Raw genomic sequence first — 14,386 nt, 5'->3', positions numbered from 1 at the left:
ATGTTCCCGGGAGGACTTCTGGTGGCGGTCTGGAGGAGTAAGTCGCACATTTGGTGGCTCCCGCTCTGGTTGGACTTTTGGACCTTTCCCCCGGACATTTCTTTGGTTTTAATTGGAAGATTTGTAGGCTGCGGCAGCTGGGCACTGTTTCCTCGCATTGGTTTATGGATAAAAGAATCAGAAGTGTGCGAAAGGGCAGAAACAAGAAGCCAGTTGTTGAAGCTGTAACGGGAGACAGTATGGCCAAGGGACGACCCTTGAAGTGGCAGCACAGCGTGCAATGGACCCAGTGATGCAGGCCATTCAGGATGGCATCGTCAGACAGAAGTGGGAATGCCTGGACCCGATCAAGGAGTCAATGGATCGCCTGGAAAGCAGACTGGACGCCCAGGACCGGGCGATTTAGAAGGTGGAGAAGGCGCAGCTGGAATAAGAGAAGCACCAAACAGCTGTGGAGCTTTGAGAACAGCAGAAATGGCTCTTTGAGAAGGTGGAAGACCTTGAGAACCGGTCCCGCCGACACAACCTAAGAATTGTTCGTCTTCCGGAGGGAGCTGATGCTGGAGCATACATGGCAGGTATGTTCAAAACGTTGCTGGGGGAGGGGGATCCCACCGACCGCTGGAGGTGGACAGGGCGTATTGGGCGCTTGCCAGGAAGCCGTGGGTGGGGGATCCTCCGAGGGCGATGCTGGTGAGATTCCACAGGTTCCTGGACAAGGAATGTATTCTACGGTGGGCCAAGTGCACGCGGAGTTGCAAGTGGGAGAATAGCACCTGAGCGTGGAGGTGGCGAGGAAGAGGGCAGGCTTCAACCAAGTCAAGGCGATTTTCTTTAAGAAGCAGGTGAAGTTTGGTCTGCTGTATCCGGTGCGCCTGTGGGTTATGCATGAAGACCAACATAATTATTTTGAGTCGCCCGATGAGGCGTTGGACTATGCAAAAAGAAAAGGACTGGTGGGAGCTTGAGAACTTTTGGATTCTTTGACAATATTTTGGCCTATATTGGGGCCCTTTTTCTCTTTCTGTTTTTCTCTGGGGGGGGGGTTTATTTGTTTATCTTCTCTCCCCCTTGGAAGGTTGGTGGGGTTTCAGTTTTTTTTTAATCTTTCTGTTGTGAAAATTAACTATGTTTTCTCGTATTGCTTGGTATCAGTCTTTTTTTTTGGAGCTCTGTTTAGGGGAAACGGAAGGGGGGAAGAAGCGAATCGATTTTCCATTTCGGTTTTGGTTCATTTTTTCGGGTAGATATTGGTAGCGTTCCTTTAGTGTTTTGCCTTGGGTGTTTACACTGTTGTGTACTTTGGTGGGATGGAGACGGGCCTGTCTGAGTTTCGATGGGTGGTGATTTTTTTCTTTGTGTTTTTGTGCTGCTGGGTGTTTGTTTGGGGATTGTTAAATGAGGGAACTTGTTTACAGGAGTGGGGAGAGGGGAGCAAGGGAACAATGGGTGCGAGACTTCTTGGCGCCGGAGGTCAACAAGCTAGCTGGGTGAGCTAGCTCACGGAACCACAGTGGGGGGTGTGTATATGCTTAGTATATTAGCTGGGTTGGGACATAGAGTAGTTTTGCTAGAGGGGGCGGGGGGGGACTTTGTTGGAAGGTCATTGAGGGGCCGGGGATGGGGGCCGCTCCGTGGCGGGGTGGAGGAGGTGCGGCGCATGGGCTAGAAGCGGGCCCAAGAAAGGTGATGGCTGACCGACGGGGGGCACTTTACCCCCCAACTAGGCTGGTCACCTGGAATGTCCGGGAGCTAAATGGGCCGGTGAAGAGGGCTCGTGTGTTTGCGCACCTGAGGAGACTGAAAGCGGACGTGGTGATGCTGCAGGAGACACATCTTGAAGTAGTGGATCAGGTCAGGTTGAGGAAAGGTTGGGTTAGTCAGGATTTCCACTCGGGGCTGGACTCAAAGACAAGGAGGGCTGCGATTTTGATCAACAAGTGAGTGGCGTTTGAGGCAGGGAGGATAGTCTTGGATGTGGGAGGTAGATTTATCATGGTTAGTGGCAGGCTGCAGGGGATGAAGGTAGTGCTGGTCAACGTATACGGGCCAAATTGGGACGATGGGGATTTTATAAAGAGGGTACTGCGGAAGATTCCAGTCCTGGATTTGCACAGGCTGATTATGGGTGGGGATTTCAACACGGTTATTGATCCAGGCCTGGGCCGGTCATGTTCGAGAACAGACAAGGTGCCACAATGGCAAATGAGCTGAAAGGGTTCATGGAGCAGATTGCAGAGGGGGGTGGATCCGTGGAGATTTTAGAAGCCGAGAGCCAAGGAATTTTCTTTCTTCTCCCACGTTCACAAGATGTATTCCCGGATAGATTTCTTTGTTGTGGGCAGGGCCCTGTTGGTGGGGGTGGTGGACACGGGTTATTCGGCGATTACAATCTCGGACCATGCTCCGCACTGGGTGGACCTGCAGGTCAGTATGGATAGGAAGCAGCGCCTGCAATGGAGATTGGATGTGGGGCTGTTGGTGGATGAAGCGGTCCGCGAGAGGTTGAGGAAGTGCATGCTGAACTACCTGCAGGTAAACGACACGGGGGAGGTCTCAGTAGCGGTGGTCTGGGAAGCGCTGAAGGCAGTGGTGAGAGGAGATCTGATCTCAATCCGGGCTCACAGGGCAGGACGGAAAGGGCAGAAACGGACCGACTGGTAAGAGAGATCCTACGAGTGGATAGGAGATATGCAGAGGCCCCAGAGGCAGGGCTATTGAGGGAACGCCGGAGGCTGCAAGCGGAATTTGGTTTGTTAACTACAGGAAGGGCAGTGGAGCAGCTCAGGAAGGTGAAGGGAGTGATCTACGGGCACAGGGAGAAGGTCAGTAGGATGCTTGCACAGCAGCTCAGAAGGAGGGAGGCAGCTAGGGAAATAGGGAAAGTGGTTGATGCGGATGGGAACTTGGTTGGGGACTCGGAGGGAGTGAGCAAGACCGTTCAGGCCTTTTATAGTAGGCTGTGTAGATCGGAAACCCCTGGGGGGCCGGAGGGGATGAGGCACTTCTTGGATGTGCTGACTTTCCCGAAGGTGGATGGGGAGCTGGTAGAAGGGCTGGGGGGTCCGGTCGGGCTGGAGGAGATAGTGGAGGGCTTGAAGGTCATGCAGTCGGGGAAGGCCCCGGGTCCAGACGGGTACCCAGTTGAGTTCTATAAATAGTTCTCCTGAATATTGGGGCCGGTACTGCTGAAAGTCTTTAATGAGGCCAAGGAAAGAGGGGTTTTACCACAATGTCACAGGCCATGACCTCGCTCATTTTGAAAAGGGACAAGGACCAAGAGCTGTGCGGTTCTTATAGGCCGATATCCTTGTTAAACTTGGATGCCAAAATTCTGGCCTCTAGGATTGAGGACTGTGTACCGGACGTTCTCGGGGAGGACTAGACAGGGTTTGTTCAGGGTAGGCAGCTGGGGACCAATGTAGGAAGATTGCTCAATGTGATTATGATGCCCCCGGAAGGCAGGGAAGCTGAAGTGGTGGTTGTGATGGACGTGGAAAAAGCTTTCAACCGGGTCGAGTGGGATTACTTATGGGAGGTGCTGGAGCAGTTTGGTTTGGGAGGGGCTTTGTTGACTGGGTTAGGTTGCTATACTGGGCTCCGGTAGCTAGTGTACTGACAAATAGGACAACTTTGGAATATTACAGACTACACCGGGGGATGAGACAGAGATGTCCCCTCTCCCCACTGTTGTTTGCGCTGGCTTTAGAACCGCTGGCAATTGCTCTGAGGGCCTCAAGGGGCTGGCAGGGGTTGGTTCTGTGGTTCCGGGGGGGGAGGGGGGGGGGGTAGTGTGGTGGGTGGACCACAGAGTCTTGTTGTATGCGGATGACTTGCTGCTGTATGTTTCAGACCCAATGGAGGGAATGGAGGAAATTATGGGAATCCTGGGGGAATTCGGCCGATTTTCGGGTTACAAGCTTAATATGGGGAAGAGTGAGTTGTTTGTGGTTCAGGCGAGAAGTCAGGAGAGGCGACTGGGGGAACTGACATTCAGAGTGGTGAGGGACAGTTTTAGCTACTTGGGTATTCAGGTGGCGAGGGATTGGGACAGGCTACACAAATTGAACCTGGCCCAGTTGGTAGAGCAGATGAAGGAGGATTTCCGGAGATGGGACGCACTCCCGTTGTCTCTGGCGAGTAGGGTGCAGTCAGTAAAAATGCCGGTCCTCCCGAGGTTTCTTTTTGTTTCCCAGTGCCTCCCCATCTTTATCCCGCAGTCCTTTTTAAAGCGAATTAATAAGATTAATTAATAAGTTTGCACTGGCTGGAGGGAATGATCTCCACTATTTACAGGCACGGGACTTTTTGCAGAGGCAGGTACCAACCTTCCTACTCCTGCCGTTAAGGGGAATTCAGGACAGGGTGGTCTCTAGAGGATGGATAGGGGAGGGGAGGATCTCGGACATATATAAAGAGCTTATGGGTTCAGAGGAGACACAGACCGAGGAGCTGAAGCGAAAGTGGGAGGTGGAGCTTGGGGAGGGGGGGGGGGGGGGGGGGAGAGATAGAGGAGGGCCTTTGGGCGGACGCGTTAGGAAGGGTCAATGCTACCGCAACATGTGCCAGGCTCAGCCTGTTTCAATTTAAGGTTGTTCACCGTGCTCACATGACAGTGGCCCGGATGAGCAGGTTCTTTGGCGTGGAGGACAGATGTGCGAACAAGCGAATCTAGAAAATGAAAAAATGAAATGAAATGAAAATCGCTTATTGTCACGAGTAGGCTTCACTGAAGTTACTGTGAAAAGCCCCTGGTCGCCACATTCCGGCGCCTGTTCGGGGAGGCTGGTACAGGAATTGAACCGTGCTGCTGGCCTGCTGTAAAAGCCAGCTATTTAGCCCAGTGTGCTAAACCAGCCCAGGAGGAGAAAGAGGCAGATGTTCTGGCCTTTGTTTCCCTGGTAGCCCGGAGGCGTATATTGCTGGCGTGGAGGGACTCAAAAGCCCCCAAAATCAGAGACCTGGCTTTCAGACATGGTAGGCTTCAGCTTCCTGGAGAAAATTAAGTTCGCCATGAGAGGGTCTCAGCTGGGGTTCGCCCGGAGGTGGCAACCATTTGTCGACTTCCTCACAGAGAACTAATCATCAGCAGAAGGCGGGGGGGGGGGGGGGGGGGGGGGGCTAGGCTAGGCTAGTGTAGGTTAGGGGGGTAAGTAATGGCAAGACCTGCAGGAGAGGGTGGTGGAATTTGCACTATGTATATATTTCTATTGTTATGTATATTGTTGATTCTGTTGCTGTTAAAATGCAAAACGTTTAAAACGTTTATTGATGTTCCCGGGAAATGAGCATACATTTGCATAACGCGCAATACATAGTCGCAGATGATCGGCACATTGAAGGAGTGGAATCGCTTGAAGTCCATAAATGGCACCCCATTGTACCATGCAGACCGCAGTGACATGTGGGTGCAATCGATGACACCATGCACCTGGGGTAAGGCAGCTATGTGGCCGAAGCCCATAGCCCTGGCATCCTGGCTTGCCTGGTCCCGGTTGAAGTTGATGTACAGGTGAATGCTCACAAAAAGCAGATCTGTCACCTCCCTTATGCACTTGTGTGCTGCAGATTAGGAGATCCCGCACAGGCTGCTGGATGGTCAGAAGTACTGCTAGCTTGACTGCTTCCATGATTCTCTTGAATCAAAAACTGAAAAGAGAACATGAAAGTGAGCGATGAGGAGTCCTGTCAATGGCCTGACCCTCAGCCCTTTCAGTATCTGGGACATCCATCTATGTGAGCATCTTTTAAATGAGCCTCACTCCCTCCCCTCTCACACAATAGCCAATTCTTCATAGTTGCGCCTCAATCTCACCTGATTGAAGCGCTTCAATCCTTGAGAACCTCAGTGGGCTGCACGACTTCTCCAAAGGTGTGAGTGAAGCAAATTAAGTGCATTGAATGGACTTGTGTTCTAACCTCATGGGGGAATGAGACACTGCCACCCATCATGTCCTAAACACGTGACTGATTAACTGCTTCACCTTGCATTAGCCTTGCATTGGGGGGGTCACCTTTCTGTTATGGAGGCGTGAGTATTCACGCAGCCTTGCGTTTAATACGTGGGGGCTAGGTTTCCAATTCAAATTTCACCAAGTATCATTGGGGTGGATTTAAACCTGGAACCCCAGAGCATTGCTCTAAGTTTATGGTTTACAAGCTCAGTGAACTATACTCCTTCCAATTCTCTTCCCGCACCTAGTGGTGCACTAAGTCGACTTTCATCTGTTTCCATCGCTAGTTATTCTTGGAACAGGTTGTTAATCTGTCGCCAGGGGCATAGAGCTCGAGAGGCACTGTTCCACATCAAATATGGCTGACCAGGAGTCTCTTCCACTCTTATCACCAGCCATTGGCGTATTTGAAAAGTTTTGCAGGTTGGCACTGTTTGGTCGAATTAAGAACACATCTTCCTTGGCAAAGAAATTCTAGTGTGGGACTCAAACCCAGAGCTTCTGGCTCAGAGGCATGGACACTCCCACTGGGCCACAAGGCGTCTGCTCCATACCCCTTCCAAAGATTAAATATTGGGCGTCAATCAGTGGTGCACTCATAGATTGCAATACTGATTAATTGACTCGTCTAGGAAGGGTCAGGGACCTGATAAGGCAACTGGTATCTCCCTGTGGCAGCAAGGCACACCTGATGCATGTGAAGACTGCAATTTGCAGTCTCCTTCATTCTTAGAGGGCACCCTCATTTCCCCCAGTTCACATGGGCTGCAAGTTAAATGAGCCCTTCAACTTGTACACTAATCCTTGACAGCTTGGCCTTGAACTTCTAGACAGCTCATCCCTCAGGCTGGAAGGTGCTACCCAAGTGTCGAGGTTCATTCTGACAACATCTGTCCTCGTCCCTGTCTGAGAGTCTTCTACCCTCATGAAGCTTAGTACCACCTCTTGTCAGTCCCACACACTGCCCAGGCAGCCTGGCATCTCACAGGACCCCATACAGGAACCTCACAGTCCCCTTTGCTGATCCTATGGATTCAACTGCTCTCACCTACTTTCCAGCCGCCACTCTGGAAGGGCAATCCCTCAGCGGTGGTATCGGCAGGAACCCGGTAAGAAGGAAGTGCTGCCTGCAAACCAGCCGCCAGACCCTCTTAAACCAAGAGGCTAACAGCCATGAAGGGCCACTAAGGCTTGCGAGCGACCTCACCCCCCAAGATACCAACGTGCCAGCCTCCCCAGACAGGCGCCCGTAATTCCCGTACCAGCCTCCCCGGACAGGCGCCGGAATGTGGCGACTAGGGGCTTTTCACAGTAACTTCATTGAAGCCTACTCGTGACAATAAGCAATTTTCATTTTTCATTTTCACCAAGACTTAACTCCCTCTGGCCCCAAGTTACACTTATCAGGAACACTCCCTGCCCCACCCAACATCCTCTCCAGTGCCCCCTCTCCATTGGACACCCTGGTGGGTAATGATGATCTGAGTGCTTCCCTCCGAAGGGTAAATCGGAAGTGATATCACTAGGTTCTCGTTTTTATACAACTGATATAAATTGCACCGGCAGAATATTCAGTGAGGAGGGAGGGGACGTCTCAGTGGGAAGGCTGGTTAAAACGTTAAATCATGCAAATGAGGTATCCAAATTCCTGGGATGGAACCTCGTTACGTTATCAGAAAGGGGTGTGGAAAATCAGGAATCGTGATCTCACTAGTGAGAATCACGTTTCCGGACTCTCGCGGGATTTTGCACCACCTGGCTGTTCTCGCTGACAGCGAATGGGGGCTCAAAATTCTGCCCAACATTTCAGGTCGATGACGTGCTGCCAAAATTGGGGTTAGAAATGAGCAATGTGGCAGGTTTTAAGTAAGGACAGAGGCAGGGAAAGAGGGTAGGATGACGTCGTGATGCGTGGAAGAGAAGGGAATGATTGTATCGGGTGAAAGACAGGAGATTTAAAAGAATGAAAATTACACAACAAAAGGGATGGTGCAATGAAATTGGGAGTGATAATGGGTTTGGAAAAGGTGTAAATAGGAAAATGGGATAATTAGAAACACCCAAACACAAAACACACAAAAAATGGAGGCAACACAAAAAATGGAGGCAAATGTTATAAACAGAAATGATTGAACTCAATGTTCGAATCCATAGATTGCCAACTGTGCAGAGGATGGCTATTTGGCCATCGAGTCTGCACCGAATCTCTGAAAGAGCACCCTACCTTGGTCCACTCCCCCCTTCCTATCCCCGTAACCTCACCTAACCTACACAACTTTGGACACTAAGGGACAATTCATCATGGCCAACCCACATAAACTGCAAATTTTTGGACTGTAGGAGGAAACTGGAGCACCCGAGGAAACCCACGCAGAGATGGGGAGAACATGCAAACTCCACACAATTGCCCAAAGCCAAAGTTGAACCAGGGTTCCTGGCGCTGTGAGGCAGCAGTGCTAATCACTGTACCACCATTGATAATGGAAGGCGGTAGAGTGCACAGTTATGGTGAGCTACTGGAACGGTGGGGAAAGGACGGGGCATAAAGGACAGGATGGGAGTGCAGAAGGTAAGCAGTAAAATGACAGATGACTGGAAAATTGAGTTCATGGGCTGGATTCTCCGTTAGCCGACACCAAAATCTGGAAAGGCAAGTGGGCAGAGAATAGAGAATAGCTTCCGAAATTGCAGTAGGCGCAGGTTTGATGCCAAATCTGGATTCTCCGGCCCCCCAAACGCGACGTAAACATGGCACCCGCCGCGCAGCCTGGAAGTACAGTAGGCATATCTTTAGTGGGCCTGACGGCCGATGCTCCGGCGCTTCTGATGGTCCGATCTCCCGATTGCGTGTTTCTAATGTGGTTTAAAAATCGTGAACCTGGTGTCCTGGCTGCTGAGCGAAAGAGAGGAGGTAGGAAATGGCATGGAGTGATTGTGGGCAGCCGGCTCGGACACCAGCTGTGCTGGCTGTGCCAGGGGTGAGGGGAAGACAGGCCGAGCAGCCAGGGTCCCCCTCCACAGAACGGGCAGTGCCCAGGCACCAACCGTCATTACGGAGGCCATCTTGCTGACAACCTACCCCAGTCCCTAGTTCTACATAGTGACAAACTGGCCACATGGATGCCCCCACCCGTCCCCTAACACCCCACCCAACGGGCAGCCACCCACAGGGGGACCACCCAGGGCCACCCCGACGGCAGCCCCCAGTGAGGGCAGTGTTTGCGGCAGGGACGGGTGCCAGGACCAATGGGGCCGGGGGGGGGACGGGGACCTGCGTGTGTGGGGCCCGCAGTGCCAAACTGGGACCACCGCGTAGCCCCTGGCACCTGGTTGGGCACGCAAGTATGCACCATGCATGTTTGCCTTTCACCCCTGCAGAGAATAATGGCTTTTGGACATCAACCTACGATGCTGGCAGCCGTGGCGATGGCCACAGCTCTGCATGAAGCCCGTCGACAGCATGAGCGGGGGCCGCTCAGAGAAGGCAGAGGCTGCAGCAGAAGAGCGGTCTGCAGAGGGGCAGTTGTCAGCCGCTCAGTCTGGAGAGTGTACCGCCCAACAGGACGAGGATGAGGAGGTGCTAAGGAAGCGCCGAATGAGCAATCATACTAAGTATGATTGCTCCTTTAGGCACAATAAACTGAATGTCCTCTGCCTGTGTTGTATATTTCTAGGATTTTATCTCATCCATCTTTAGAGTGTTAACCTGTTTATTTCTTTAATCAGGCAGCTGTAAAACTCCGTGGTTTGACTATGATAACCCATCAGGAAATGGGGATTATGAAGATCTACAGACTCTCCGAAAACAATATCCTGGTCAGATCTGTGGTAAACCAACTGCTTGTGAAGTGGAGACAACATCAGGGATTCCAGCCTCAGGCTCTGGAGACAACACCGCTGAGTAAACGATGATTCCTGCCATTGTATTTGGTTATTATCACTTTATTTCTAGAAGTATAAATTGGTTTACTTATTACGTTATCATTTCTTCCCACTGTGTATTAAACAGGTGCAGTATTTCTACTGGATTTGTCTGTGTGAATAATGAGCAAAATGATGGGAACTGTGAAGATTACAGAATACGATTTACCTGTCCTGAATCTTTTTGTAAGTAATAGAAAATTTTAAAAATTGATTTGCATTATCTTCTGTCGTGGTCTCTATGTGCATGGACATGAGGAGTTAATGTGTAATCAGAAGATCACTAGAGGGCAGCACTAACAGGTATATAAGCCAGACGCAGCCTGTTACTCTCCCTCTTAAGGGCTGGTTTAGCTCACCAGGCTAAATCGCTGGCTTTTAAAGCAGACCAAGCAGGCCAGCAGCACGGTTCGATTCCCGTACCAGCCTCCCCGGACAGGCGCCGGAATGTGGCGACTAGGGGCTTTTCACAGTAACTTCATTGAAGCCTACTCGTGACAATAAGCAATTTTCATTTTTCATTTTTCTTAGTGATTAGACTGTGATGAGAGCAGGAGCATAGACTTAGCTCAGAGTGATTAGTGTGGTGAAACATAGCTACTGCATTTAGACCTTGTAACATTTCTACTAGCATTGATCTTAAAGTAAAGAACTCACACAGTTGTGTATTTAGTTACTCAATAAAGATTTCAATACCTCTGGACGACTTTGAGTCTTTTTCATCAAGATACAGACAACCTCTTCAGCAGCTGGATTGAGTAACGCATGTTACGCTCAGTAGTGTAACCAAACACACTATGGTAAAGTAACAAAAGATGGTACCAGGCTGGATTTAAACTAACAATACTAGTTAGATCAGTTTAGACAGAAAGAAAGAAAATAAAGCCCCGATGGTTCGACTGTAGAAGACTTCGCAGCCTTTGGATCCTCGACGACCAAACAATTCGATGGACCACGTTCAAGCTCCATGGCAGCTGAAAACCACCGGTAATTTAAATAATAACTGGAAAATGTGTAAACAACAGTTCCATATATATGGCAGCTAGTGACTTAAACATAGCCTCTGATGAAAGAAAGATAGCATTGCAACTAGCAATGGCTAGTAGAGATCTTTAACTCCTTCAATTATTTAGAAAATGAAGACAAAACTAAATTTAAAGTGATACTCGCAAAATTTGAAGAACACCGTTAAATGCAGTCTAATGAAATCCTGGAAAGATTTAACTTACGCAACAGGTTCCAGAGAAACGGCGAGACAATCTCTAATTTTTTAACAAACCTCAGGTTAATAGCACAAGGCTGTAATTATGCTAATTTAACAGACTCTATCATCAGAGATCAATTAATCTATGGACTATCCGATGAACGTTTAAGGGAATCACTAATTCAACAAAATGATTTAACTCTAAAAACCACCATAGCAAAGTGCACAGCGCAAGAACAAAAGAAACAGCAGTACCTTGAGTCCCTGCAGAGTAAGAACGGAGAAAAAATCCTCCATGAGGTGGAAGTCAAAATGGTGTCTCATCCTCACAGACATCTTCTCGCTGGCACCGGCTCCAATTCAAATCTGTACGCGCATGCGCACATTCAAGAAAGCCCCGAACCAGCAAAATCCCGTTCTGTGCATACGCAGCATTCGATTCGCGCATGCCATCATGAACGTCATGATGTGCTACCGCTGTGGCAACACCCACTTAAAAGGTAAACGTCCTGCACAAAGGAAAAGATGCTTAAAGTATACCAAATTCTATCATTTTGCTTCCCAGTGTAAGTCAACAGCAAAATATCACGCTCTAACACTCAAACATGCAAACTTCATGGTTCGCACTGTTGATACAATGGAGAAACACACACTGAAGAAATTTTTTTCGACCACATAGACTTTAACTCCGGGGAGAACACATTCTTCGTCGGAATAATAGATTCAGCAGAGGAACTTCAAGCGACAACAAAGGATCATCAACAAATTAATGCCACTGACTCAACAGTGAATGGAACACGATGCTGCAAATGAACAACTTTTCAATTATGTTCAAGCTTGCCACTGGAGCATCCGCAAACTCGATGACAAGCAAAGCTCTCGCATCCATCCCTGGAAGACAAGAGATGATACCTGCTGCATGCAAGTTAAAAGACTACAATGGTAATGTAATGGGCCAGGGTTCAGAGAATGCCACAGTGTATCATGGAGTTCACCTGACCCACAACTTTTAATAGACTGTGGCATGGGGAGCTCACAGCCTACTCCACAGGTGTGGTACAGCAGAAATGGAAAAGTATTTTTTAAAGCAAAACAATGTTTATTCTATGAACTCAAGTTAACATTTTTAAAACAAACAGTGAACATCTTAGCAACCATCAATTCAAATATAACCTCCAAAGAATACAACACAAAGTAATGCTTAATAACTTCCCAAACAACATTCAGAAGACAAAATAAACACCTTTTAATAGAGGCACATTAGGTTTACATTCACTATTGAGAACATTTATAATTCTGAATTCACCAAATGATCAAGAGATAGTCTTTTGATGACAGAGAGAACAGAAGTACATCTGCTTGGTCTGGCTTCAGCTCCAACACTGAAAACGAAACTAAAACACATTGATACTGCAGTAAACAGTCTAAAACGAAAGTAAAAAGCTGACAGACAGCCCAGCTCCACCCACACTCTGACATCACAGATAAATACCCATTTCTTAAAAGGTACATTTCTTAAGCACCCATTTCTTAAAGGTACTCTCACATGACAGTAACCAGATCACTTCAAGAGGATCATGCCATTTACGAGTAGTCAATAAGAGGGTCACGAAAGGACTACGGTTCGAGATAGTGGACGACAAAGAAACTTCGCTGTTAGGTGCTCAAGCCTGCAAGGGTGGTCCAGAGAATCTTCATGCACACGAATGACACATCACAACTGGACGAAGACATTCAGCTACTGCTCAGTGAATATCGTAACGTGCTTCGTGGCATGGGTACGTTACCTTACAAATACAAAATTTTGCTCAAGGAAGATGCAAAACCTGTTATTCATCCGCTGAGGAGGGTACCAGCTCCTTTCCATGAAAGGCTAAAATCAGAGTTGCTACGCCTATAATCTCAAGGCATAATCTCAAAAGTCACACAACAGACTGACTGGGTCAGCTCATTGGTGTGTGTCAAGAAACCATCAGGTGATTTCCGAATCTGTACAGATCCCAAAGATCTGAACGAGAACATTCGCAGGGAACACTACTCTATCCCCAAGCGTGAGGAAATAACGTGTGAAATCGCAAACGCTCGCATCTTTACCAAGCTTGATGCTTCTCAAGGTTTCTGGCAGACGCAGCTCGATAATTCCAGTAGATTGCTTTGTACGTTCAACACGCACTTTGGATGATACTGCTATAACTACATGCCTTTCGGGATCGTCTCCGCCTCCAAAATCTTTCACAGAGTCATGGAGCAGATGATGGAGGGTATTGAAGGTGTCAGAGTATATGTCGATGACATTGTCATCTGGTCAACAACAGAAGAAGACCACATTGGTCGACTAAGAAAAGTTTTTAAAAGAATTCACCAGTTTGGATTGAAACTCAACCAATCCAAGTGCACCTTTGCACATTCATCTTTGACCTTCTTGGGTGACTCAATCTCAGCTCAAGGTTTGAGGCCAGATAACGAAAAGATTTCTGCAATCCGGAAAATGCAGCAGCCAAAAGACGAGAAAGCTGTGCTCAGATTTCTTGGATTCATTAACTTCTTAGGCAAGTTTATACCTAACTTATCGACGAGGACGTCAGCACTACGAAACGTGATTTTCGCATTCGCGTCTAGAGCGATGACCGCCACAGAGTGCAGGTATGCACAGATAGAGGAGTACCTGGGGCTGATCACAGGTATAACAAAATTTCACCACTATATGTACAGGCTTCCCATGTTCATCGTAGAGACTGATCATAGACCACTGGTTAGCATAATTGAAAAAAACCTCAATGACCTGACTCCTCGCCTACAACGCATGATGTTGAAGTTGAGAAGGAATGACTTCACACTAGTCTACACTCCTGGAAAAGACCTCATCATAGCCGACACACTATCCAGATCCATTGATACTGACAGCTCACCTCCTGCGTCCATTGACGATGTCGAAGCTCAAGTGCAGTTGGGCAAAGAAACTGTCCCGGCGTCTGACGAGAAGCTTCAGCAAATTCATCTGGTGACACAAAAAGATGCAACCTTGCTCCAGGTAATTCATAACCTTCAGCATGGCTGGCCAAAAGGACGGTGTCCGCAGTTTCAAAATATCCAAACTGAACTGTCAGTAATGGATGGACTAATACTGAGAAATGACAGAATTGTTATTCCGCTAACTCTCAGGTCAGATATGCTCCGCAGGATTCACAAGGTACATCTCGGAATTGAAAAATGCAAAAGAAGAGCACGGTAATCTATGTATTGGCCTGGGATCAATGACGAATTTACAGACATGACACTGATATGTATGTCAGCACTGACAAAAATA

The 14,386-nt window shown here is 48.5% G+C and overlaps 1 protein-coding gene across 3 annotated transcripts in view; it reads left to right on the top strand.

The window, feature by feature from the left end:
- si:dkey-205h13.2 overlaps positions 1–14,386 on the top strand; it is a 367,663-nt gene that overhangs the window by 131,176 nt on the left and 222,101 nt on the right. For all 3 annotated transcript variants that reach the window (XM_038773572.1, XM_038773573.1, XM_038773571.1), the window contains exons 17-18: positions 9,681–9,855; positions 9,964–10,061. In XM_038773572.1, coding sequence (XP_038629500.1) covers positions 9,681–9,855; positions 9,964–10,061 — 273 coding nt within the window. The remainder of the gene's footprint in view (positions 1–9,680; positions 9,856–9,963; positions 10,062–14,386) is intronic.

This window comes from Scyliorhinus canicula, chromosome 16 (assembly GCF_902713615.1).
Source record: "Scyliorhinus canicula chromosome 16, sScyCan1.1, whole genome shotgun sequence".
Taxonomy (NCBI): domain Eukaryota; kingdom Metazoa; phylum Chordata; class Chondrichthyes; order Carcharhiniformes; family Scyliorhinidae; genus Scyliorhinus; species Scyliorhinus canicula.
This window is presented reverse-complemented; position numbering and strand designations above follow the sequence as displayed.